At 36.0% G+C, this 22,036-nt stretch overlaps 1 protein-coding gene and 1 pseudogene across 1 annotated transcript; one reads left to right on the top strand and one right to left on the bottom strand.

Moving 5' to 3' along the window:
- Positions 1-7,530: 7,530 nt before the first annotated feature.
- LOC114078901 (olfactory receptor 2D3-like) lies at positions 7,531-8,506 on the top strand (annotated as a pseudogene).
- Positions 8,507-20,612: 12,106 nt separating this feature from the next.
- Positions 20,613-21,569, bottom strand: LOC114078902 (olfactory receptor 2AG2-like). The gene has a single exon (XM_027919958.1). It carries the CDS (start codon positions 21,567-21,569, stop codon positions 20,613-20,615), a length of 957 nt encoding a protein of 318 aa, XP_027775759.1.
- Between the last annotated feature and the right edge of the window lie 467 nt (positions 21,570-22,036).

Raw genomic sequence — 22,036 nt, 5'->3', positions numbered from 1 at the left:
CAACATTTATAGCAATTAGAGAAATGCAAATTAAAACTACACTTATATTCCATCTCACTCCAGTCAGAATGGCAATTATCAAGAATACAAGAAACAAGAAATGTTAGTGAAGATGTAGAAAAAATGGTAGAATCATACATTGTTGGTGAGACTTCGAATTGGTGCAGTCACTCTGGAAAGCAGTATAGAGATTCCTTAGAAAACCTGGAAAAGAACCACCATTTGACCCAGTTATCTCAGTCTTTGGTTTATACCCAAAAGATTTAAAGTCATCATACTACAGTGACTCAGCCATTTCAATGTTTGTAGCAGCTCGGTTCACAATAGCCAAGCTAGGTGTCCTTCAACAGATGAATGGACGAAGAAAATGTGGTATATATACACAATGGAACATTACTCTGCCATAAAAATAATGAAATTATGGCATTTGCCAGTAAATCGATGGAGCTGGAGAATATTACAACCAAAATAATCCAATCCAAACAAACCAAAGGCCAAATGTTTTCACCAATATGTGGATGCTAATAACAAGGGAGGGTAGGGAGATGAAGTATAGAAGTTTATTGGACTAGACAAAGGGAAATGAATGGAAGGGAGGTGGGATTGGAAAAGGAAAGATAGTAGAATGAATCAGATATAATTTTCCTATGCTCACTTAGGAATATATGACTGGTGTAAGTCCTAATCATGTTCATCCACAAGAATGGGATCAAAATTATAATGAGTTGCACTCCATGTATGCAGAATATATCAAAAAACGACATACTGTTATATATAACTAAAATAAAAATAGAAAAACATGCAAATACAAATAAACAAAAGCTTAAAAAAAAGAAAAAGGAAGGTCTGGCAACCTCAGCACCCCTTAGTTATGGGAAAAATATCTAAATTTGCTGCTAATTCAGTTAAGATAAAATGCATGTTTTGAATAATCAAAGTCTGCAGTTAATTTATATTTTTAAAATGCTTTTAAATGGAGTTCCAAATCAGAGGAGATTCAGAAATTTCCATAGTATTTACAAGCACATTAGAAAGGCTACAGTGTATCTTTTGATTGAGAACTCATAGGACTGCGTTACTTACATCAGTTCTCAGGACCTCATTTTTAATAACTCCCTCTTACGAAAATGCACTCTTCAGGTCCTAGGAGAATTTAGGCTTGTGACCTTGAGAAAAGTGGTTGACAAAGGTTCAAGATGGAGAAACTCCGAGTGCTCAGGAATACATACAAATGCAGTGACACAGCCTAGTGGGACTTTGGTGTTCAGCCCATAGGTCTCTGCCCTCTCCCTCAACCTTTTCACCTGTGAGCCCACTGTTCTGAGCTTAGCTCACCTCAGTCTACCAGGTGACCACCAGGTGAAAGCAGGACTGACTGTGTTGAAGTGGCTTCATTACTTCAGGAGATTCCACAGGGTTTGTGAAGAATCAGCCCTTCCTCTCCTCTCCAGGATCACATTCCTACCTTCCTCCTTTGCCACTTTTCCTCCTCCTCCTAGAGGACTCAGTACAGAAATCCTTCTCCAGGGTGTCTGCAGGGATCACAGTCTACACCAAAGATTCCCGAAATCTCTAGGTTAATAGCCCCCAACATGGATCTCTTTTCCCAACAACTGTAACCCTAGCATACACTCCACAGCCTTTTGTTGAAGTGTTCCCATCCTCTTCTGCCTTTTCCATCTCTGGCAGATAGCAGGGGAACAAGGAAATCTGGTCTTTTGATCTTGAAAAATCCCTGAATCTGGAAAGTGATGTGTGGTTACAGCCTTGGATGTGATGGCTATTTGAGGGATTTTGTTACTGTCAGAATCACTACCTTGTTCTATCACCTCTGCCACAGTGTAAGTGCTTCACTCTGGTTTCAGATAGAAGGTAATGATTTGTGCAATTTTTGTTACAAATTTATGCAATCTTTCATAAATCCTTGATAGATGAGCCTGCCCAGGTGAGCATGCTTCAATTGTCCTGCAGGTCATTCCTGAATGCATTCCAGTGGCCTAATGGCTTCTGTGTCTTTTATACTTCTTTCCCTTTTTGTTGTATAAATGTTTGGATTTGAGTATATGAGTGAAAAGAGATCTACATTTCTATGTCTCATAATGTGTGTCTGAGATATATGTTTAGTGAATTGCTCCATTGATATTTATTTTAAAACTTAACTGCAACAAATGATGGCAATAAGATCTTTAACATTCCCTATCTTTGGAAGATTGATAAAATAGAAAAAAACAGTGTCTTGAAATTAAATATATAGTATCATATAAAGATGTATTAGTGTAAGTATGAAACCCAAAAAAGCAAGAAGATGTTTAAAAAACAAAAAATAACTTCACTTAACAGAAGTAGTGAAAGTTTGGGCAAAAAAAAAAAAAAAAGGGTGGGGACACTGGAGGATTAACAGGAATTTACCTAGCAGATAAAGCAAGAAATAAACTTCCACAAAGGACTCATGTGCCTTTGATCATGGCAGAGCGTTGGTTAAGGGTTAGGAAGTGGGAGAGATTGGCTTGCAGACATCAGCAGCCAGAGATGCTCTAGGCCAAGAATATTCATTTGAATTTAAGCCTATGCACAATTGAGGGTTGTCAAATTGGGGAACAGAAAATGATAAAATAAGTATTCTCAAAAAATTATTCTAGGATACACAAATAAGTTGAATGGAACAATATAAGAGGCAGAGAGATGACAGAGATGAAATAAACAGAAGCTACTAGGTTGGAAAATAATTCCAGGAAGAGAGAAAAGGAGAGAGATTTGAGTTAAATCTCATAACTGGTTATATTCTTCATTAGGTGGGAAAATAAAGAGGGAAGAAAAAATGACTTCTACTTTCAGTGTGAAAAAGTAAAACTACACTTTTAGTGTAGTTGCACATATCTATTTCATCTATATCTCATCAGGAGTATTTTTGAAGAATACAAATTGAAGGGAAAAAATATGGCCTCAAGTTTGATTACTTTCACTTTGAAGCTAAATGAGAAAATGCACAGATTACTCATCTATCCATGTCCAATAAAGAATACATATTTATTAATATTCTAGATAACTAAAACTTGTGTGCCAAATGCTAACTTGAGGCTTATATAAATTATCAATTTATTTTTTGCAACAAATAAAAAATGAGATACTAATATTCTCATTTAATAAATATAGAAACAGACATGATTTAAATTACTAACTCAAGATATCTATATATTCATTCATATAACTCAGCTTCTTTTTCAATGTTTTCACACATTAGGAGGATTTTGTCTTTCTAGTGATCTTAAGCTCTTCCAACCAGTTTCTTTCTGCACTCAGTTTTTTGTTTGTTTGTTTTGGTACTGGGGATTGAAGCCAGGCATTTAACCACTGAGACAAAAGCCCAGGTCTTTTTTAATTCTGGAGCAAGTACTCACTAAGTTACTTAGAGCCATTCTAAATTAGTGAGGCTGTCCTTGAATTTTTGATCCTTCTGCCTCAGCCTCCGAAGTCACTGGGATTCTGTGTGAGCTAACATATCACTCTCTACTTAGATTATATCAGGTGAATAAGAAATAGTTAGCTGGAATATTTTTTTTCCTAAGTCAGATAATTTAATATTTAGGCATTCTGTGTCTTTTAGTTATAATTGGCTCATGAATCCTGTGTACTTGAACTGTTTTAATTGTTTTCCTTTATCAAAATTAGAAAACATGATGAGATTTCAATTTACTTAATTATCATTAAGTTTAATTTTATTATACTTATTGGCTATTTGGCTTAATATTTATCATCAATTTAAAAAATATTATTTATTCAAATGTCTTTTTTCACACTATTTTGTCTTTTCTCAACTTGGACTTTAATTACCCTTTCATTAAATATTTTTAAAACTATACCTTCATGTCTTCTAAGTTTTAGTCCTTGGTTTTTCTTTACATCCCTCATTTTTTGCTTATTCTTCCTACCTTTCTGTTCACTAATCCTTTTCTTCTTTCTTTTGTTCTTTTTGGTATCAAGGTTGAACCTAGACACTTAACCACCCCCAGCTATTTTTTAAAATATTTTATTTAGAGACAGAGTGTTGCTAAGTTGCATTAGGGCATTGCTAAGTTGCTAAGACTGGCTTTGAACTTGTGATCCTCCTGCTTCAGCCTCCCGAGTTGTGAGGAACTGATTCTTTATCAACTGACATTGATGAAGAATATGCTATTAAATCTCTTTTGTGGGGCTGGGGTTGTGGCTCAGTGGTAGAACACCTGCCTCTCACACATGAAGCACTGAGTTCAATCCTTGGTACCATATAAAATAAATAAATAAGATAAAGATATTGTGTCCATCTACAACTAAAAAAAATATTTTAAAAAATCTCTTTTGTGTTCTCATTTTAATAATTTCAATTTTCAGATTTAAAATTTTTGTTCTTTTCTTCTTAGCAGATTTAGTTCTGTGATTAAATTGTCTAATCTATTGTCTAAAGCATGTATATATTTTATTTCATAATATTTTAAAGGCTGTGTCTCATGACTCTTAGATTGCCTGTTTTGATTTATTTGCTGTTCTCTCTCCCTCTCCCTCTCCTTCTCCATTATTCTTGTTCCTATTTTATGGTGTGCCTTGTAATTTTGTTTTGTTGAATGCAGTACTATAAAACCTGTTTGAGGTTCTAAATAGAAAATTTATTTAGATTTGGGCAGGGACTTACGAAAAGAGCAGCTCTTGTGAAAAATTAGATTATATTGATTTAGAGTGGATCATTTCTATATTTTCATTTCATTCCTCATTCCAAGGGTATCCCAAACAAAGCCTAGAGTATTTGTCAGTATCACTTATATTGGTAAGCTTTAAAGTCCAATTTTTATCCCTTGTTTCCTACTATTTTAAGACTGCTGGAAGTTTTCCTCAGCTTTTCAACCTGTCATGCCCCAAATTCTTTTGAGCTTATTAGATTCTCAGTTGCTTCTTTAGAATCTACAACCTTCCTCTGGGGGCAGGGAATCCTGCTGTGAGACTCACTACACTGTGCTGTGTCTTTCTCCATCTTTGTACCTTGAGAATTTACTGACTTCATAGTTGTTTTCAATGGAAGGGTTGGTTGAAATCATGTATCCCACAATTAATAGAAATGGGAATCAGGTTATGTGTATTTGTATTTCTGTTCTGGTCTTATCATGTGACTCATCCCCTAATGTTCAACAGTACTCACATTACTTGGCAAAATTCTATTTAATACTTAGGTATTAGATATTTCTCTCTCTCTCTCTCTCTCTCTCTCTCTTTTTCTCTTTCTCTTTCTCTCTCTCTATATATAATACATATATTATATAGATAGTGTGTGTATGGTATATATACATATATATATATATCATTTGTTATTATATCATCTATATTTTTTGCATTTTTAATCTAAATTAAATTATCGTATAATTTAATCAAAATTAAAATAAATTATTGAAATTTGTATCATTGTATGTACTCTGTTATGATTTGACATTAAAGCCTGATGTATATTATAAAATAAAATGAACTAACTTGGAATACATAGCTAAATAAGATACGTGTCCATTATCTTTTGAATAGACTTTTTTCTGCTTAAATTTTTTGTATATGTCTTTTGGGGACTCGTTTTTTTTTTTTCATAGAATTGGTTCTTATACAACAATGGACTTTATCTAGTGCTGTTAGATGCCATTGCAAGAAACTTTATTTTTATGGCTAGATGTGAGCAAGAAAGCATGTAGCCCTCGTACCTACTGAGATGATGTTGACAGTGGTGAAGACTACCTGGGAGGACATAAAGGAACATGTTGAATATTTGGACAGTCCTGACCTTCAGCCAGCCCTACTATGGAGTTTAGGTCATTCAAATCTATAAATTCACACTTTAAAATTGAACACTTTGAGTAGCCTTTTCTTTTTCCTACAAAGGACACATTCTAATAATAACAAATTTGTGTTCTAAGTAGAGTACTGAAAGTTATAGCTACTGAAATACTAAATCAAGTAGGTGGAAAAGGGAAGCAAGGAGCTCACTTTTTCTCACTACCCAGTCTGAAAAGTCCTTCTTAAGTTAAATGGTAGCATTAACACTTTAAATTTAGATTAGCAGTCATGCATCAGATAATATTAGAGACATTCTGTTGTGTAATATTTGAGAAAACACATTTAAATGAGATTTTCAAATAACAGCACAGAGATTAAAAAAAGGATGAGCAGAAAGCAAACTACAGTATATATTTAGAGGGTCCTAGAGTATTCTCTCCTGATTAGTGCAGATATTTACAATTAATACTGTCAAACTTTTTCTCCACCTACATCCAAACCATAGAAAGACACAGGAATTTTACTATTCAGTATATACCATTAACTTCTGCTTACCCTGTCTCAAATCCTAATTCTGAGGTGCATTCTACTTATGGCTCCTTCTATAGATTCAGACGGAGCCCAATACCAGAGTGCATCTTTAGAAATATCATCTATATTTTTTTAGCGCAAAAATATGTCTAAAATCAGGGACAAGACTGCTGGGACTGAATACTGATTTAATAACTTGCAACTCAATGGCTTTGAAAGTCCTTTTAAATCATCATAGGAACTTAGAATGTTTTTCTATAAAATGAGGTTGTCAGTAGTGTTCACCTCTTGAAATTCTTTTTTTAAAAGAGTTCCTGGGATACCACAGTGCTAAGTAAAGTGAGTTTTTTAGTTGTTGTTATGATGATGATGGTGAACATTTTTATTAGTGTTAACAGTACTATGTTCTGCTGTCTAGTACACAAAGTGCTAGACATAACAGCTCTGGTATCTCTCATATGTTCTGCATTGCAAATAAAATCTCAGTGTTGAAAATAAATTTTCAAAAATTGGGTGAACAACAAAAATACAAGATTTGAACTGACTTCGGCTCCATACTGGCTCTCCCAGCAAACCTGACATTTTCTCTGATGACCGCCTTAAGTCAGTCTAGCTGTTCTACCTGGCTTTTGACTTCTTTTTAAGAGTGGTTTTATTTAAAAATGGTCTTATTTTAAATAACTATAGAAAAGGAACAAAAATTAATATATCTAAGTTATCTGTTTGATTGCCAAACCATATTTGGAATTCCTGTTATATTGTGGACAAATTTTTCATCAATATCTGTTTTTAACAAGGTACTAGATAATTTGCAATCTAAAAGCAAAAGGTTTTTATAATATAAAAAAAATTCAAAGTATGTACAAAGTATTTTTCAAGAATAAAAATGAAATTTAACGAAAATAATTCTCTTAATATCTACATAGTAATTTATTAATACCTAAATATATACATATCTGGATTAGTGAAGAAGCCAGTGTGTGGTACTCACTTTCAAGTTTATCAAGCAAAGGTAAATGTGTTTGAAAGCTATACGCATTGCAGGAAACAGAAATATGAACCTTAAGGCTAACTGGCTGCTTGTAGGAGGCAGATAAAACCTGATAGACAACAATTGTACTTGTTAGCATTATACATATTTATAAAGCAGTGAAAGATAACATTCAGAATGCTTCTGTTCTCTTTCTGATGACAGGTAAATAAGAATATGAATCAATGGGAGAAAGAAACCAAACTTCTGTGTTTGAATTTACCTTGTTGGGACTGTCACAGGATCCACAGATCCAAATCTTGTTGTTCTGTGTTTTCCTGGTCATCTCTCTTCTTCTTGGAATTTGGTCTCCTGCTGATATTTGGAAATATCATATTTGGAAACCTGCTGATAATACTCCTCATCCAAGTTGACTCTCAACTTCATATGCTCATGCACTTTTTTCTCAAAAACTTATCCTTTGCTGACCTCTGTTTCTCTATGAGCATTATATCCTGATGTTGGTCTACCTCCTTGTGAAAAAAAAATTTCTTTGCTGGATGCTTAATACAGATAGTTGTCTTCCTCCTCGAGAGGATATGCAGAGTGTGCACTACTGGCAGTGATGTCCTATGACCAGTACGTGGCTGTCTGCAAGCCCCTGCACTACTGCACCATCATGATCCAGAGGGTTTGTGTCCAGTTGGCCAGAGTGTACTGAATAAGTGGGCAGTTTTATGTTCAGTGGACAGTGCATTTACACTGTTTCTCCCCTACCAGGACAGAATGTCATAATCACTACTTCTGTGAACTGCCTGCTCTCCTAAAGCTGTGTCTATGGACATCAACAATATTCAGATAGCTCTCTTTTCAATGGGGATGATTATCCTCCTAGCTCCTGTCTCCCTCATCCTCATCTCCTACTGGAATATCATCTCCACTGTGATCCAGATGCAGTCTGGGGAGGGGAGGCTCAAGGTCTTCTCCATTTGTGGCTCCCACCTCACCATTGTGGTTCTCTACTACGGTTCTGGAAAATTTTCCTACATGAGACCAAATTCCAAGATGATGAATGAAAAGGAAAAGGTCATCTTGGTATTCTATTCAGTCATGACTTCCATGTTGAACCCCATCATTTAGAGCCTTAGGAACAAGGATGTAGAAGGAGGCTCTCAGGAAGCTGGCTGGAAGACAGTATGCCTCAGAGGCAGTGATTTCTGAAATTTTTAAAAATATTTGAAGATTTTGATGGACAACATGGTTTTGATATCCTCATCTTTTCCTACCATTGCTCCAATTCTCAGCTTATTTGATTCTATAGCCATTAAATGACTTTGCCCACACCCACAAGATGAGCAAAACTCAATGCTTTCCTCAAAAGATCTGGCAACCCACTTACAAGAAATCATAAATAAAGGGATATCCATTTTTAAAATTCAATTAAAGGGACTGTTTTTAGATAAGTTAAAAAAACACTCTGTAGATTAAAAGTGAAGGCAAGAACTTATTTGAAGATCAGAAATATTTTATGTACATGTCTCCATTGAAATAAAATTGATTTATTAGTAGGATATACAATATAAATAAGTGTTAATGGTCAGAAAAGATACCCAAGAGACACTATATCATGAACAAAAACAAAGATGGTTAGAGAGGGCACATTAAAATCAGGAATATATGTCAAGAAATAAAGCTCAGGAATGATATTGTCACAGGATTAGCTAGCTTTATAATATTCTGCAAGGAGTTTTGTGCATGTGATTAACCAGTTTGCCCTATAGTCAGACTTGCCATACACAAATGACCTGGTCATATCTTTGCTTAGAAGCTTCATTTTGAAAGACAGTAACAGAGTGGAATATTGTGCTTGGCAATCTGTGTGATCACAGTACCAAAATTAGTCAAAGGATTTATGGACTAGATATTATCTCAGAGCTTATCAGTCAATGATATTTAATATCTGAAATAATTTTTATCTTATCTTTTAATTTCAAATTTTAAGGGAATCTTATTTTTCATAAAATCTAATATTTTCTGCTTTAATCAGTATAATTCTCTCAACCAACACACATTTACTGAGCTTTCTGTATTGAAATGCCTAGGAAGTTATTCTTACTGTTAGTATAAAATTACTGCTACTTTTTTATTCTGATAATTTGTAATTTTGTCTTTGGAAAGATTTAAATTGAGACATACTTTAATAGGTGTCTGACAGTATGCTAGGCACTAAGAATTTGGAATGTCAAATAAGCATAAATAATGCTTTAATAATAATATTAGGAAAAGTGACAGAACAAAAAAAAATGTTGATAAATTCTAAATTGTTATTGTGAGGGCCAGATGGTGACACCTGTAAAAAGAATTCAGTCAAATAAGAAACTGGGTAGACAGGACTAGAAGAGAAAAGCATACCTCAGGCAGGTGGGGTAAATGAGGCATGGAAGAAAAAGTCCTTTAGAATAGCACAAGAAGTTTTCTTTGAGCAAAGACAAAAAAAAAAAAAATTACAATACTGTGAGGAAAGGTATGTATTACTCAACTTGATTTAACCATTGCATAATGTGCAATTATTTTAAAACATCATGGTACACCTGATGAATGTATATAATCTTATTTGTTTATTTAGATAAATAAAACATAATTATGTTAATTTTTTAAAAGAATAAACATCATATAATTTGATTTAGCAGTTCTGATCCTAGGAATTCACTGTCCCAATGTACATGAAAAGATACTGTGCAGGAAGAGCAAGACACTGGCTGAGTATGACTCTCCAGGGTTTTTTTCCCTACAAAATTACCAATTTGAACAGCTGTTCATACACCAAACTACTTTCACTAGAGCATAGTACCTTATTCTAACATAATAATTAGAAAAAATACATGGAAAAATGCATCACTTCTCCCTTCAACTACAACACCACTATGTGGAAAGCAATGTCTCCTGGTTAGAGAAGAGAAAGAACATTAAGTCTGGGCCTTAAACGCAAATCCCAGTACAGTCATGCCACAGTGAAACCCAAGCCCATGCATCCAGCCTAAAACAGGGCCTGCAGATCAAGCCTCTGGACGTGATTTAGCCAGGCAGCTCAGGGATGGCCCCCACTACCTCTCCCTTATACTTGGGCAGAATAGTACAAAGCAATACTCTTTCCACTGGCGGTGGTGGGGGAGGAGTCGTATAACAGGGAAGTAAACACAGTATTTTTCCTTGAAACTCAGTGCCAGACTGGTGAAAGCCAATACCAGGCAGATTTTAGTGACCCCTATCCCCAAGCCAGTGACCATGAATGGAGGCTTTGTACACTCCAGGTGCTAAGTGAAAATTCAGAGCCCCTGTTGGACAGATTACTGTTCTGGCCAGCTTCACCCGATGCTAGTTGCAAAGGTCTCAGGCCATGAGTGCAACATAGCAGCAGGCAAGACCCAGCAGCATGGATCTTGATCTTGCTTTGGTGCTGGACTGGATTTGGCAGACTGTGGGCTTCAGGTATGACCCAGAATTGTGGACATGGGACTGCCCATTTAATACCTCTCCCAACCTTAGGAAGAATAACACAGAGAGAATTTTCCACTTGGGTAAGAAAAGGGAGGTATTACAAAGTTACTACTTCATAGGAACTTGAGGTTAGTCTTTCCCTGATGAGGCTCAGAGTCAGGCAGAATCCCATGGCACCTAAACACAGGCCAGTCACTCCAGAAGAAGTACCTGAGACACACAAGGGAACTGCAAGAAAATAAAATTATGATGAACATAGATGCAAAGTTTCTTAACAAAATGCTAGCAAACTAAATTGAGCAGGACATGAAAATCACTCACCATTATTAAGCAAGATTTATCCCAAAGATGCAATGATGGTTATACACATGCAAATTAATAAGTGTGGTATGCCAAATTTATAGAACAAAGGACAAAAACTTGATGATGGTCTCAATAGACATATAAAAATCACCGATAAAATTTAGTGTACTGGGAATCCAAGATGGTGGGCCAGCGGGAGACAGCATTCTGTGTCTCTCCATGACCCAGATCTCGCCTAGTGGGAATACTGCATCCCTGAGAGTGTTAGAGGACCCCTATGCAGCTGCTCTCAGGCAGAAATCACCAGCACTGTGCCCCCGCATAGGGCTCCGGGGCCTCAGCATTCCAGCAGGACTCCTGGCTCCCGACACCCAACCCCTGAAGTGCTAGCCAACGCAGGGCTCCCGAGCACATGAGCAGGATCACCTATCAGCATCACTGCAGAACTCCCAGACATCTCTCCACTCCCACACAGGACACTCAGCTGCTACCTACCCTCAGCACAATGACATCGCCTGGCTCCCCCCACCCCACTCAACACCCCAGCACTGGAAACGGGCTGCCTTTATCTTGACACACCTTCCTCGCCATATTTGGTGGGGGCAGCTCCCAGATGGAAACTCCAGCTGGCTAGGTACCATGTTTCTGACTCCCCCCTCTCCCCAGCGGGCGATAACCCAGCACAGTAGCTTCCCAACACAAAACAGCACTCAGTGGGACAAGTGCACACTGTGACCAGGGCACCGCCTCTGGGAGTCCTGAGGAGAGAAGTCCCTCAATAGGGAACCACTAAGGAAGAGGGAGATGGGACAAAAGTTTGGAGACTAACAGAGAAAACAGGAACTGGAAAATCTTCAGGCAAGATAAGGAGATAGAACTGGGAGCTCAAGTCATACAAGCAATCCCCCCAAAAAAAGACTCTTAAGGTGCAGTCTCCCTGCAGGGACTGGTGGGTACCACTCCTTGCTTCCAAGTACCCTGCACCAGGAACAGCCTTCCCACCCTGGTTACCTTCACCATCCTGAGCACAGAGATACCAGCTAACGACAGACAATGGCACCTATTGGATGAGAAGAGAAGCAGGAAAGATACGGATCTCTAAAACTAGCAACAATCATGGTTTCTTCCTTCAAGAATTTTTTTTCCTCTTTTTCTTCTCCCCCTCTATCCTCCCCCTCGCATCCCCAACATATGTGAAACCAAGAACTTTTCATGAATTAGGATTTTTGAGGACTGGGACATCTGAATAATGTAATATAGTGGTGTTCTATATGCCTTTTATTTATTTTTTATTTTTTCTTCTTTAGTTCCCCCCCCAATTTTTTACTATTTTTAACATCCTTTATTTTCCTAAATACATATATGTGTTAGTTTTATTTACTCTACTGTCTTCCCACATACTTGTCTACCCAAAATTACTTCGTGTCTATTCTCCTGCTACTAACCCTCTTCATTAGATTTCTCTTTCACACTTCCTAAGATATATTAACTCTATATCCTCACATCCTGCCTCCTCTGCATATTATCCTACACCCCACCCCCAGCTCATTGTCCACCATCAGAAACTGTAATCTCTTTTAGAAAACTACTGATTATATTATAGATAATAATCGAATCCAACATTTCTTTACATTGTGACCAAACTATAAACATCTTAATAGCAACAAATTGTTCATAGGTGGTATATTTTTTATATTGGGATCTGTTAACATTGTCCTTGCCCACAAAGGAAAGGTTTTGGAACCCTCCAGAAACACTACAAACCTATAAGGTAAAAACAATAACACCCCAGACCCACAGAACTAGAAGGGAAGACATACAAGCAACATGAAAAGACAAGGGAAGAAAGTGCCCTGAACAAATCAAGTTACCACATTATTAGAATCCATGGCATCCACAGAGGAAGAAATCTCAGATAGGGAGTTCAGGATATACATGATTAAAATTTTCTGTGAACTGAAAGAAGACATAAAAGAGCAAATACAGGCAGCAAAATATCATTTTGACAAGGAGTTATGCAAACAAATACAGGAAGCAAAAGATCACCTCAACAGGGTTCTAGATTTTAAAAACCCAGAAGTCCTTGAAATGAAATAAACACTAAACCAAAATAAAAGCTCAATTGAAAGCATCACCAACAGAGTAGACCACTTGGAAGACAGGACATTAGACAATGAATACAAAACATATAATCTTGAGAAGACCATAGACCACACAGTGAAAATGGTAAGAAATCATGAGCAGAACATTACAAAAATATGGATAGCATAAAAAGACCAAATTTAAGAGTAATTAGGACAGAGGCAGACATACAGTTCCAAACCAAAGGAATGAACAATCTATTTAATGAAATAATATCAGAAAACTTTCCAAACAAAAAGAATGCATTGGAAAACAAAATTCAAGAAGCCTACAGGATGCTGAATATACAAAATCACAATAGATCCACACCAAGGCACATTATAATGAAAATGCCCAATATACAGAGTAAAAGAGAATTTTTAAAGCCATGAGAGAAAGGAATTAGATTACATATAAGGGGAAAACAATTAGGATAACAGCAGATTTTTCAACACAGACCCTGAGAGCTAGAAGATCCTGGAACAACATATATCAAGCTCTGAAAGAAAATGGATGCCAACCAAGAATCTTGTATCCAGCAAAATTAAGCTTTAGATTTGATGATGAAATAAAAACCTTCCATGATAAACAAAAGTTAAAAGAATTTACAGCTAGAAAACCAACACTACAAAACATCCTTGGAAAAATATTCCATGAAGAGGAAATTTAAAAAAAATAATGAAAATCAGCAGAGGGTTGTAGTACCCTAAAGGAAAAACTAATCAAAGAAGAAAATCAAGTCAAGTTAAATAACAAAATAAACAAATATATTTGGGAATACAGACCATGTCTCAATAATGACCCTGAATGTTAATGACTTAAACTCACCAATCAAAAGACCTAGACTAACAGATTGGATTTAGAAAAAAAAGACCCAACAATATGCTGCCTCCAGGAGACTCATCTGATAGGTAAAGACATACACAGACTGAAGGTGAAAGTTTGGGAGGAATCATACCACTCGCATGGACTGCGGGAACAAGCAGGGGTTTCCATACTCATATCAAATAAAGTAGACTTCAAGACAAAATTAATCAAAATGGATAAAGAAGGACATTACATACTGCTCATGGGAACCATACACCAACAAGACGTAGATTATTAATATATATGTATATGCCCCAAACAATGGAGTATGTATGTTCATCAAACAAACTCTTCTCAAGTTCAAGAGTTAAATTGACCACAACACAATAATCTTGGGTCACTCTAACACACCTCTCTCACCACAGGATAGATCCTCCAAACAAAAGTTGAATAAAGAAACTGTAGATCTCAATAATACGATCAATAGTTTTAACTTAACTGACATATATAGATATTTCATCCTTCATCAATTGAATATACTTTTTTCTCAGCAGCACATGGATCCTTCTCTAAAATAGAGCATATGATATGCCACAAAGCAACTCTTAGCAAATACAAAAAAGTACAGATACTATCCTGCATGTTATCACATCATAATGGAATGAAATTAGAAATCAATGACAAAATAAGAAATAAAATCTACTCCAACACCTGGAGACAAAACAATATGTTACTGAATGAACAATGGGTTACAAAAGACATCAAAGAGGAGATTAAAAAATTCTTAGAGGTAAATGAGAACATAGACACAATATATTGAAATCTCTAGGATACTATGAAAGCAGTACTAAGAGGAAAGTCCCTTGCATGGAGTTCATTACTTAAAAGAAGAAAAAGTCAACAAATAAGTGACCTCACATTACATCTCAAAGCCCTGGAAAAAGAAGAACAAACAAACACCAAAAGCAGTAGAAGACAGGAAATAATTAAAATTCGAGCTGAAATCAATGAAATTGAAACAAAAGAAACAATTGAAAAAATTGACAAAGCAAAAAGTTGATTCTTAGAAAAAAATAAATAAACTTGACAGACCCTTAACTACATTAGCAAAGAGAAGAGAGAAAACTCAAATTACTAACATATGTGATGAAAAAGGTAATATCAAAATAGACACTAAAGAAATACAGAGGATAATTAGATATTAATTTGAAAACTTATACTCCAATAAAACAGAAGATATTGAAAGCATCAACAAATGTCTTAAGTCACATAATTTGTCCAAGTTGAATCAGGATGATATACACAATTTAAACAGACCAATATCAAGTGATAAAATAGAAGATGCCATCAGAAGCCTACCAACAAAGAAAAGCCCAAGACAGGATGAACACACAGCCAAGTTCTACAAGACCTTTAAAGAAGAATAAATACCAATACTTTTCAATTTATTTCAGGATATAGAAAAAGAGAGAGCACTTTGAAACTCATTCTATAAGGCCCAAATCATCCTGATTCCAAAACCAGACAAAGACACATCAAAGAAAGAAAACTTCAGACCAATATCTCTAATGAATATAAATGCAAAAATTCTCAATAAAATTCTGGCAAAATAAATGCAAAAACATATCAAGAAGATCATGCACCATGATCAAATGGGATTTGTCCCTGGGATGAAAGGTTGGTTCAACATAAAGAAATCAATTAATATAATTCATCACCTCAATAGATTCAAGGATAAGAGTCATATGACCATCTCAATAAATGCAAAAAAAAGCATGTAACAAAATGCAGCACCCTTCATGTTCAAAACATTAGAAAAATTAGGGATAGCAGGAACATATCTCAACATTATAAAGTCTATCTATGCTAAGCTCAAGGCCAACATCATTTTAAATGAAGAAAAATTGAAGGCATTCCCTCTAAAAACTAGAACAAGACAGGGATGCCCTCTTTTACCACTTTTATTTAACATAGTTCTTGAAACACAGGCCAGAGCAATTAGACAGATGAAATAAATTAAAGGGATACGTATAGGAGAAAAAAAAAACTTAAATTACCACTGTTTGCTGACAATATGAATCTATACCTAGAAGACCCAAAAAGAGTGTGGCAGAGGGAAGTGGTTCACATGATTATCAGGAAGCAGAGAGAGAGGTGTCTACTTGGCAGATCCAAATATATATCCCAGAGTCATGCCCCAATTCCCACTTCCTTCAGCCACATCTTACCACTTCAGTTACCCCGTAGTTAATCCCTATCTATCTTCACTGATTTGATGAAGTCTCTTACAACCCAATCATTTCCTCCTCTGTACCTTCTTTGCCTTGTCTCATAAATGAGATTTTGGGAGATGCCTCACATCCAAACCATAACAACCTCTCCACCAATCTTAGCAAAGCTATTTCAAAAAGATGAAAGATAATAAGTGGTGGTGAGAATGTAGAGAAAAGGAAATTTTGCACATTACTGATGGAAATGTAAATTGGTGCAGCATGTGGAAAGCAGTGTGGAAGCTCCTCCGAAAATTAAAAAATAGAATTCCTATATGATCTGGCAATTTCATACTGGAGATATATCCAAAGGACATAAAATCAGTATTCCAAAGAGATATCCACACTCCTATGTTCATTACAACATTATTCGAAAAACCCAGATATGGAAACAATATGTTCATCAGTGGATGGATAAATCAGGGAAAACAGGTGTAAATAAACAATAAGAATTATTCAACCCTAGGAAAGAAGGAAATTTTGTCCTTTCCAACAACCTAGATAAACTTGGAGGTCATAATGTTAAGTAAGATGTTAGGCACGAAAAAAAAGTACTGTGTGAACTCACTTACATATAAAATATAACACAGTCAGACATAGAAAGGGAAGGCAAAAATGGTGGTTACCGGAATTTGGAGTATTTGGTGTGTGGAGGAACAGAGAGATGCTGGACAAAGAATAAAAGCTTAAAGTTAAGAGGGAGAAATTCAAGAAATCTATTGCACATCATGGTGATTGTAGTAGCAACAACAGTAATACATTGTGTAGTTTAAAAAGGAAATGGAAGAATCAATATTGTTAATATTCTCATAACAGCCAATGTCATCTGCACATTCAGTGAAATCCATCAAAATACCAATAATGCTTCTTACAGAAATAGAAAAAAACAATCCTAAAATTTGTATGGAACTACAAAATGAAACAAAATGACCCCAAAGTTGTTTGAGCAAAATGAATAAAACAGGAATCATAATAATACCTCTCTTCAAAATATGCTACAAAACTCTAGTATATTTTTAAGTGAGATAGTGTAATAGGTGCTGTTTAAGAACAGAAGCACTGGTATAACAACAGATATACAAATGGACAGAACAGAATAGAAAGCCTAGAAGTGTACCTATCATTTTTGGCCAAATGAATTTCTACAAAGGGGCTCAGAATGCACCTTGGAGAAAGAAATACTTTTTAAATAAATGATGCTGGGAAAATTGGTATTCACATGAAGAATGAGAATAGACCCCAGACTCTCATCAGCTAAAACAATTAACTCTAAATGGATTTAAGACCTTAAAGTATGAAACTAATTGAAGAAATGAGAAAGAATACTTTAGAACATGCAAAGGGACAAGGAGTTTTTTGGATAAGAAATGAAAACAGAGGAGGAAAAAAAGAACAGAAAAAATGCATTATGCTTTATATTAAATCAATGAGGTACTTAAACAATTTGTGTCCTGGAGTTATGCTCATTATTTTGATGAATCTGGAAAAGTGAATTGCTAATTGTAGTAATTACAATGTAATACGATATAATAGACCCAAAAAGTTGGAACAAAGTACTGTGAAAGAGTGGAATATAATAACAGAATTTTGAAAAAAAAAATTTGAAGGAAATATGGCATGGACTTGACATTTAAAGATAAATGTATTGGTTAGAATAAGAAATTTGGATTAACAGACTTGAGAGAAATAACCATTTAAAAATAAAAGAGGCATAAAGATAGAGAGTGTGTTCTGTCTTTGGATCTGGAATGTCCCCTAAGGCCTCTCCCTTACAGACCTGGTTTCCAAATCAGCCCTGTTGAGAGGTGTGGATACTTTAAGAGTTGGGGCCGTGATTGGTATCTTCTAGACTTTGTGACTGTGACTTTATTTCCCTTGCCTGCCTTTAGCCAAAGAGCTTTGCTTGGCCATGTGTTCCCCATTTTAAGATGCTGCCTACCGTGACCCCAAAGCAACAAGGACAATGGACCATGAATCTATGAGGATTTTGCCTTTGTAAGTTCATTGTTTCAGGTTTTTTTTTTTTTTTTTTTTTTCAGTAACAGAAAGTGGACTAACACGAAAATTTGGTACCAGGAATGGGGTGGTTTTCTAATACCTGAAATAATGTGGAAGAGTCTTTCGTATTGGTTTGCATAAGGTCTAAGGTCTGGTTTATGTAGTGGAGGATATTTCAAGGCAGCATAGCATTCAGTCTGCAGAATGGGTATTACTGATTACCTTAGCCAAATTTATAGTATAAATCAGGAACAAAATAGGAACAGAGTTGAAAAAAAAATTGCTGAGAAAGTATATTTTAACTGTTCTTATCACAAAAAAATGTAAGTATGTGAGGTAAAACAAATATTAGCTTGATTTAGCAATTTCACAATGTATACAAATATCAAGATATCATATTGGACACCACAAATGGATAAAACATTTGCAGATAAAATAAAATGAACAAAATGTGCAAGTGTTTACTTAAAAAAAAAAACACACACACACATACACTAAAGATTAAATGTTTTGAAGACTGTTTATTCTTCCATAGAACAGCAAACACATTTTAAGCACAATTTAACCAGGCTTTTGTCTCAATGCCTGACATTTATTATCTTATTCCATCTACCCAATGACATCAAGAGAGCAGGCCCTTAAATAAAACCACTATTAAGTTGAGCACACTGAGGTACAAAGGGTTTAATTTAATATCCTATGGCCCACTGAGGATAAAAAGGAGCCAGGGATTCAAACTGAGGTGTTCTGGTCCCCTCTCTATCTCTCATTACTATTAAAAATACCCTCATATCAAGGAAGAAGATTCACCAAATTTTAAATGACAAAAGGAGTTATCATTTACATATAAATTCAGTAAAATACATGTACACATAATAAAAACACAACAAAACAATTTTAGAGGTGATTTTTGTTTCTTTCTAAATTTCTGCATTTTTTCTTTCTTTTTTTTTTTTAAAGAGAGGAAGAGAGAGTGAGAGAGAGAATTTTTTAATATTTATTTTTCAGTTTTCGGCAGACACAACATCTTTGTATGTGGTGCTGAGGATCGAACCCGGGCTGCACGCATGCCAGGCGAGCGTGCTACCACTTGAGCCACATCCCCAGCACTCTGCATTTTTTCATAAAATTAGCTTAATTACCTTTATGTTTTATATTATGGCTTAATCAGCATTAGGTTTTATATTATGGTTTAGCTTAATAGATTAAACAATTTAAGATTATTTTTGGAAAGAAAACAAGAAATTCTGAGTTCTCATAAACACTGTTCCTAACCGTGATAACCTTTACATAGGTAAGGTATTTTGGAGCTTTTACAAGAAATGAGTTCAAGTTTCTACATTTTCTTATAAATCTTCCCACACTACTAAAATGTATGGTAAAAGAAAGAGCATTTATGGAAGCTAGAAAGTGAGTTATATATTTTATAATTCCTTTCCTGTGGACAGAGACATCACATACATTCACTTCAAGGATATCAGCTCCTTGCAGTCATTTCAATGCTCCAAAGCACATATGTGTACGTGCATTTAACAGAATTCAAACAAAATATATACAACAGATTTTGCTTACTGTTATTATATCCCTAATTTTCTGTTAAACATGGTTACTTTCAATTCTATTTTATTAATTTCTTTAATTTCAATGTTAGGCACTGTAAAAATATCCCCAAAGTCAAAGAGAGTCTGAAAGTTTTCAACTTAAAATGCCAAGATCTTTTTTCTTAGCCCCATCCACTACACCAACTCAGGTTTATGCCTTTATTTATGAAGTCAGCATGACTGACTCCTCAGGGCTGGAATGCAAATGCAGTCACATCTCTATTACTGTTTCCTACCAGTTGCTAACATCTTAATAAACAGCAAGTCTAATATATCTTCTGTGGACCTTCTATGTACTAATGATCTAAGAATCTAGTTCAAAGGGAACAGTCCTTTAATGCTAAGAGGCCATTGGACTTTGCTCAGTCCCAAAGCAATCCCAAGTCCCTACTACTACACAATGTTGAAATGGAAAGTTAGTCTCCTACCATGGCTGCCTTGGTATGTGTCAAGATGACTCCTTACCAGAGTGAGTCAAAGACATCCATTCAAAGCTTTTCCTTTTCCTAGTCCCTTTTTCATATGAAGCTTCAAAATCAGGGTGATAAGTGCCTAATGCATTCAGATTAAGTTCCATATACACAAGAGCTACATAGTAGAAAATAAGGGAAAATTTTCAAATGTGTATGTATCATCTCAGACAGAGTATAATAGTCAAGAATGAAGGAACATAGCAATTTCATTTGGAGACAAAATAATAAGACACAAGTCAAGAGCCAAGATCCCTCCTTAATGGGTGGGGTGTACTGGCAACACATATTTTCCCAGAACCCTCCTCAAGGCCCCCATGACCTCCTTATTCCTCAGGCTATAGATGAGAGGGTTCAGGGCTGGGGTGACAATTGTGTAGAAAACAGAGATGACGTTGTCTTGTTTGGGACTGTGGAAGGAACTGGGCAGGACATACATGAATGTAGCAGCCCCATAGAACATCCCAACCACAGTCAGATGGGAAGAGCAGGTGACAAGGGCTTTCTTCCTTCCCTCATTGGAGGGCATGTGGAGCACAGTGAACAGAATTAGTGTGTAGGAGGCAACAATGGCAGAAAGGGGCAGCAAGAGGAAAGTCACACCTGTCACATAAACTAGGAGCTCATATCCGGAGGTATCTGCACAGGCCAACTTCAGCAAAGGTGGGATCTCACAGAGCAAATGTCTGATTTCCAAGGACATGCAGAAAGGGAAATGCATTGTATACATGGTGTGTCCTAAAGCACTCAGGGATGCCAGGATCCAGGATGTGGCCACCATGAGCCAGCAGACCCTTGGCCTCATGAAGATCATGTAGTTCAGAGGATGACAAATGGCCACATACCTGTCATAAGCCATGAAGGCCAGTAAGAGGTCCTCTGTACCACCCAGAGTCAATGCCAGGAACATCTGAAGGGTACAACCTCCAAAGGAGATGCTGTTTTCCCTCCGCAGATAATCCAGGAGGGTTTTGGGAGTGATAACCGATGTGAACAGGAGGTCCAGGAGAGAGAGCTGCCTGAGCAGGAGGTACATGGGCACATGGAGCCGGACATCCATTTTGATAACCAAGAGCAGAAGTCCATTGCTTGCTATAGCCAGCATGTACAGGATTGTGATCATGGCACAGAGCAATTCAGAAGCCCCGCTGTCATTCAGAATCCCCACCAAGATGAAGCTGCTTCCCCAGGTGGAGGAGGAATTCCAGAGCTCCATTCTGCATGGCTCTATTAATTGCTAAGAAGAAGATGGAATCTCAGAGGAAGTTAGCCTACCTTTGGACCACCCCAATATAGTAGACAGAGGTCAATAGAAATTCTATGAAACATCTTTTCCTTCTCTCAGCTAAATTTCCCCCCACTGGATTCTGAATTTCTAAATGCTTTTATTGAATTTTGATATGCCTCCATCTAAATGTAAAATATGCATGTCAGAAGATGATAATTATTAAGAATTATCTCCAAACAGATATGTGAGAGAATAAGCACAAAGATTTTTTGTACATAGATGAAAACATCTCTCTCTCCATAATAAACAAAAACATTGGGAAGTGCTTTAAAGCTAGCTGTTTTTGTTTTGTTTTGTTTTTTGTGTTTTTTTTTTTTTGTTGTTGTTGTTGTTGTTTTGCTTAAAATCTACTTGGGGATACAATTCTACCTTTAAAATTTTATTCATAAAAACTG

This window comes from Marmota flaviventris, chromosome 9 (genome assembly GCF_047511675.1).
Source record: "Marmota flaviventris isolate mMarFla1 chromosome 9, mMarFla1.hap1, whole genome shotgun sequence".
Lineage (NCBI taxonomy): Eukaryota > Metazoa > Chordata > Mammalia > Rodentia > Sciuridae > Marmota > Marmota flaviventris.
The sequence above is the reverse complement of the archived record's forward strand: the minus strand, read 5'-3'. Positions and strand labels throughout refer to the sequence as shown.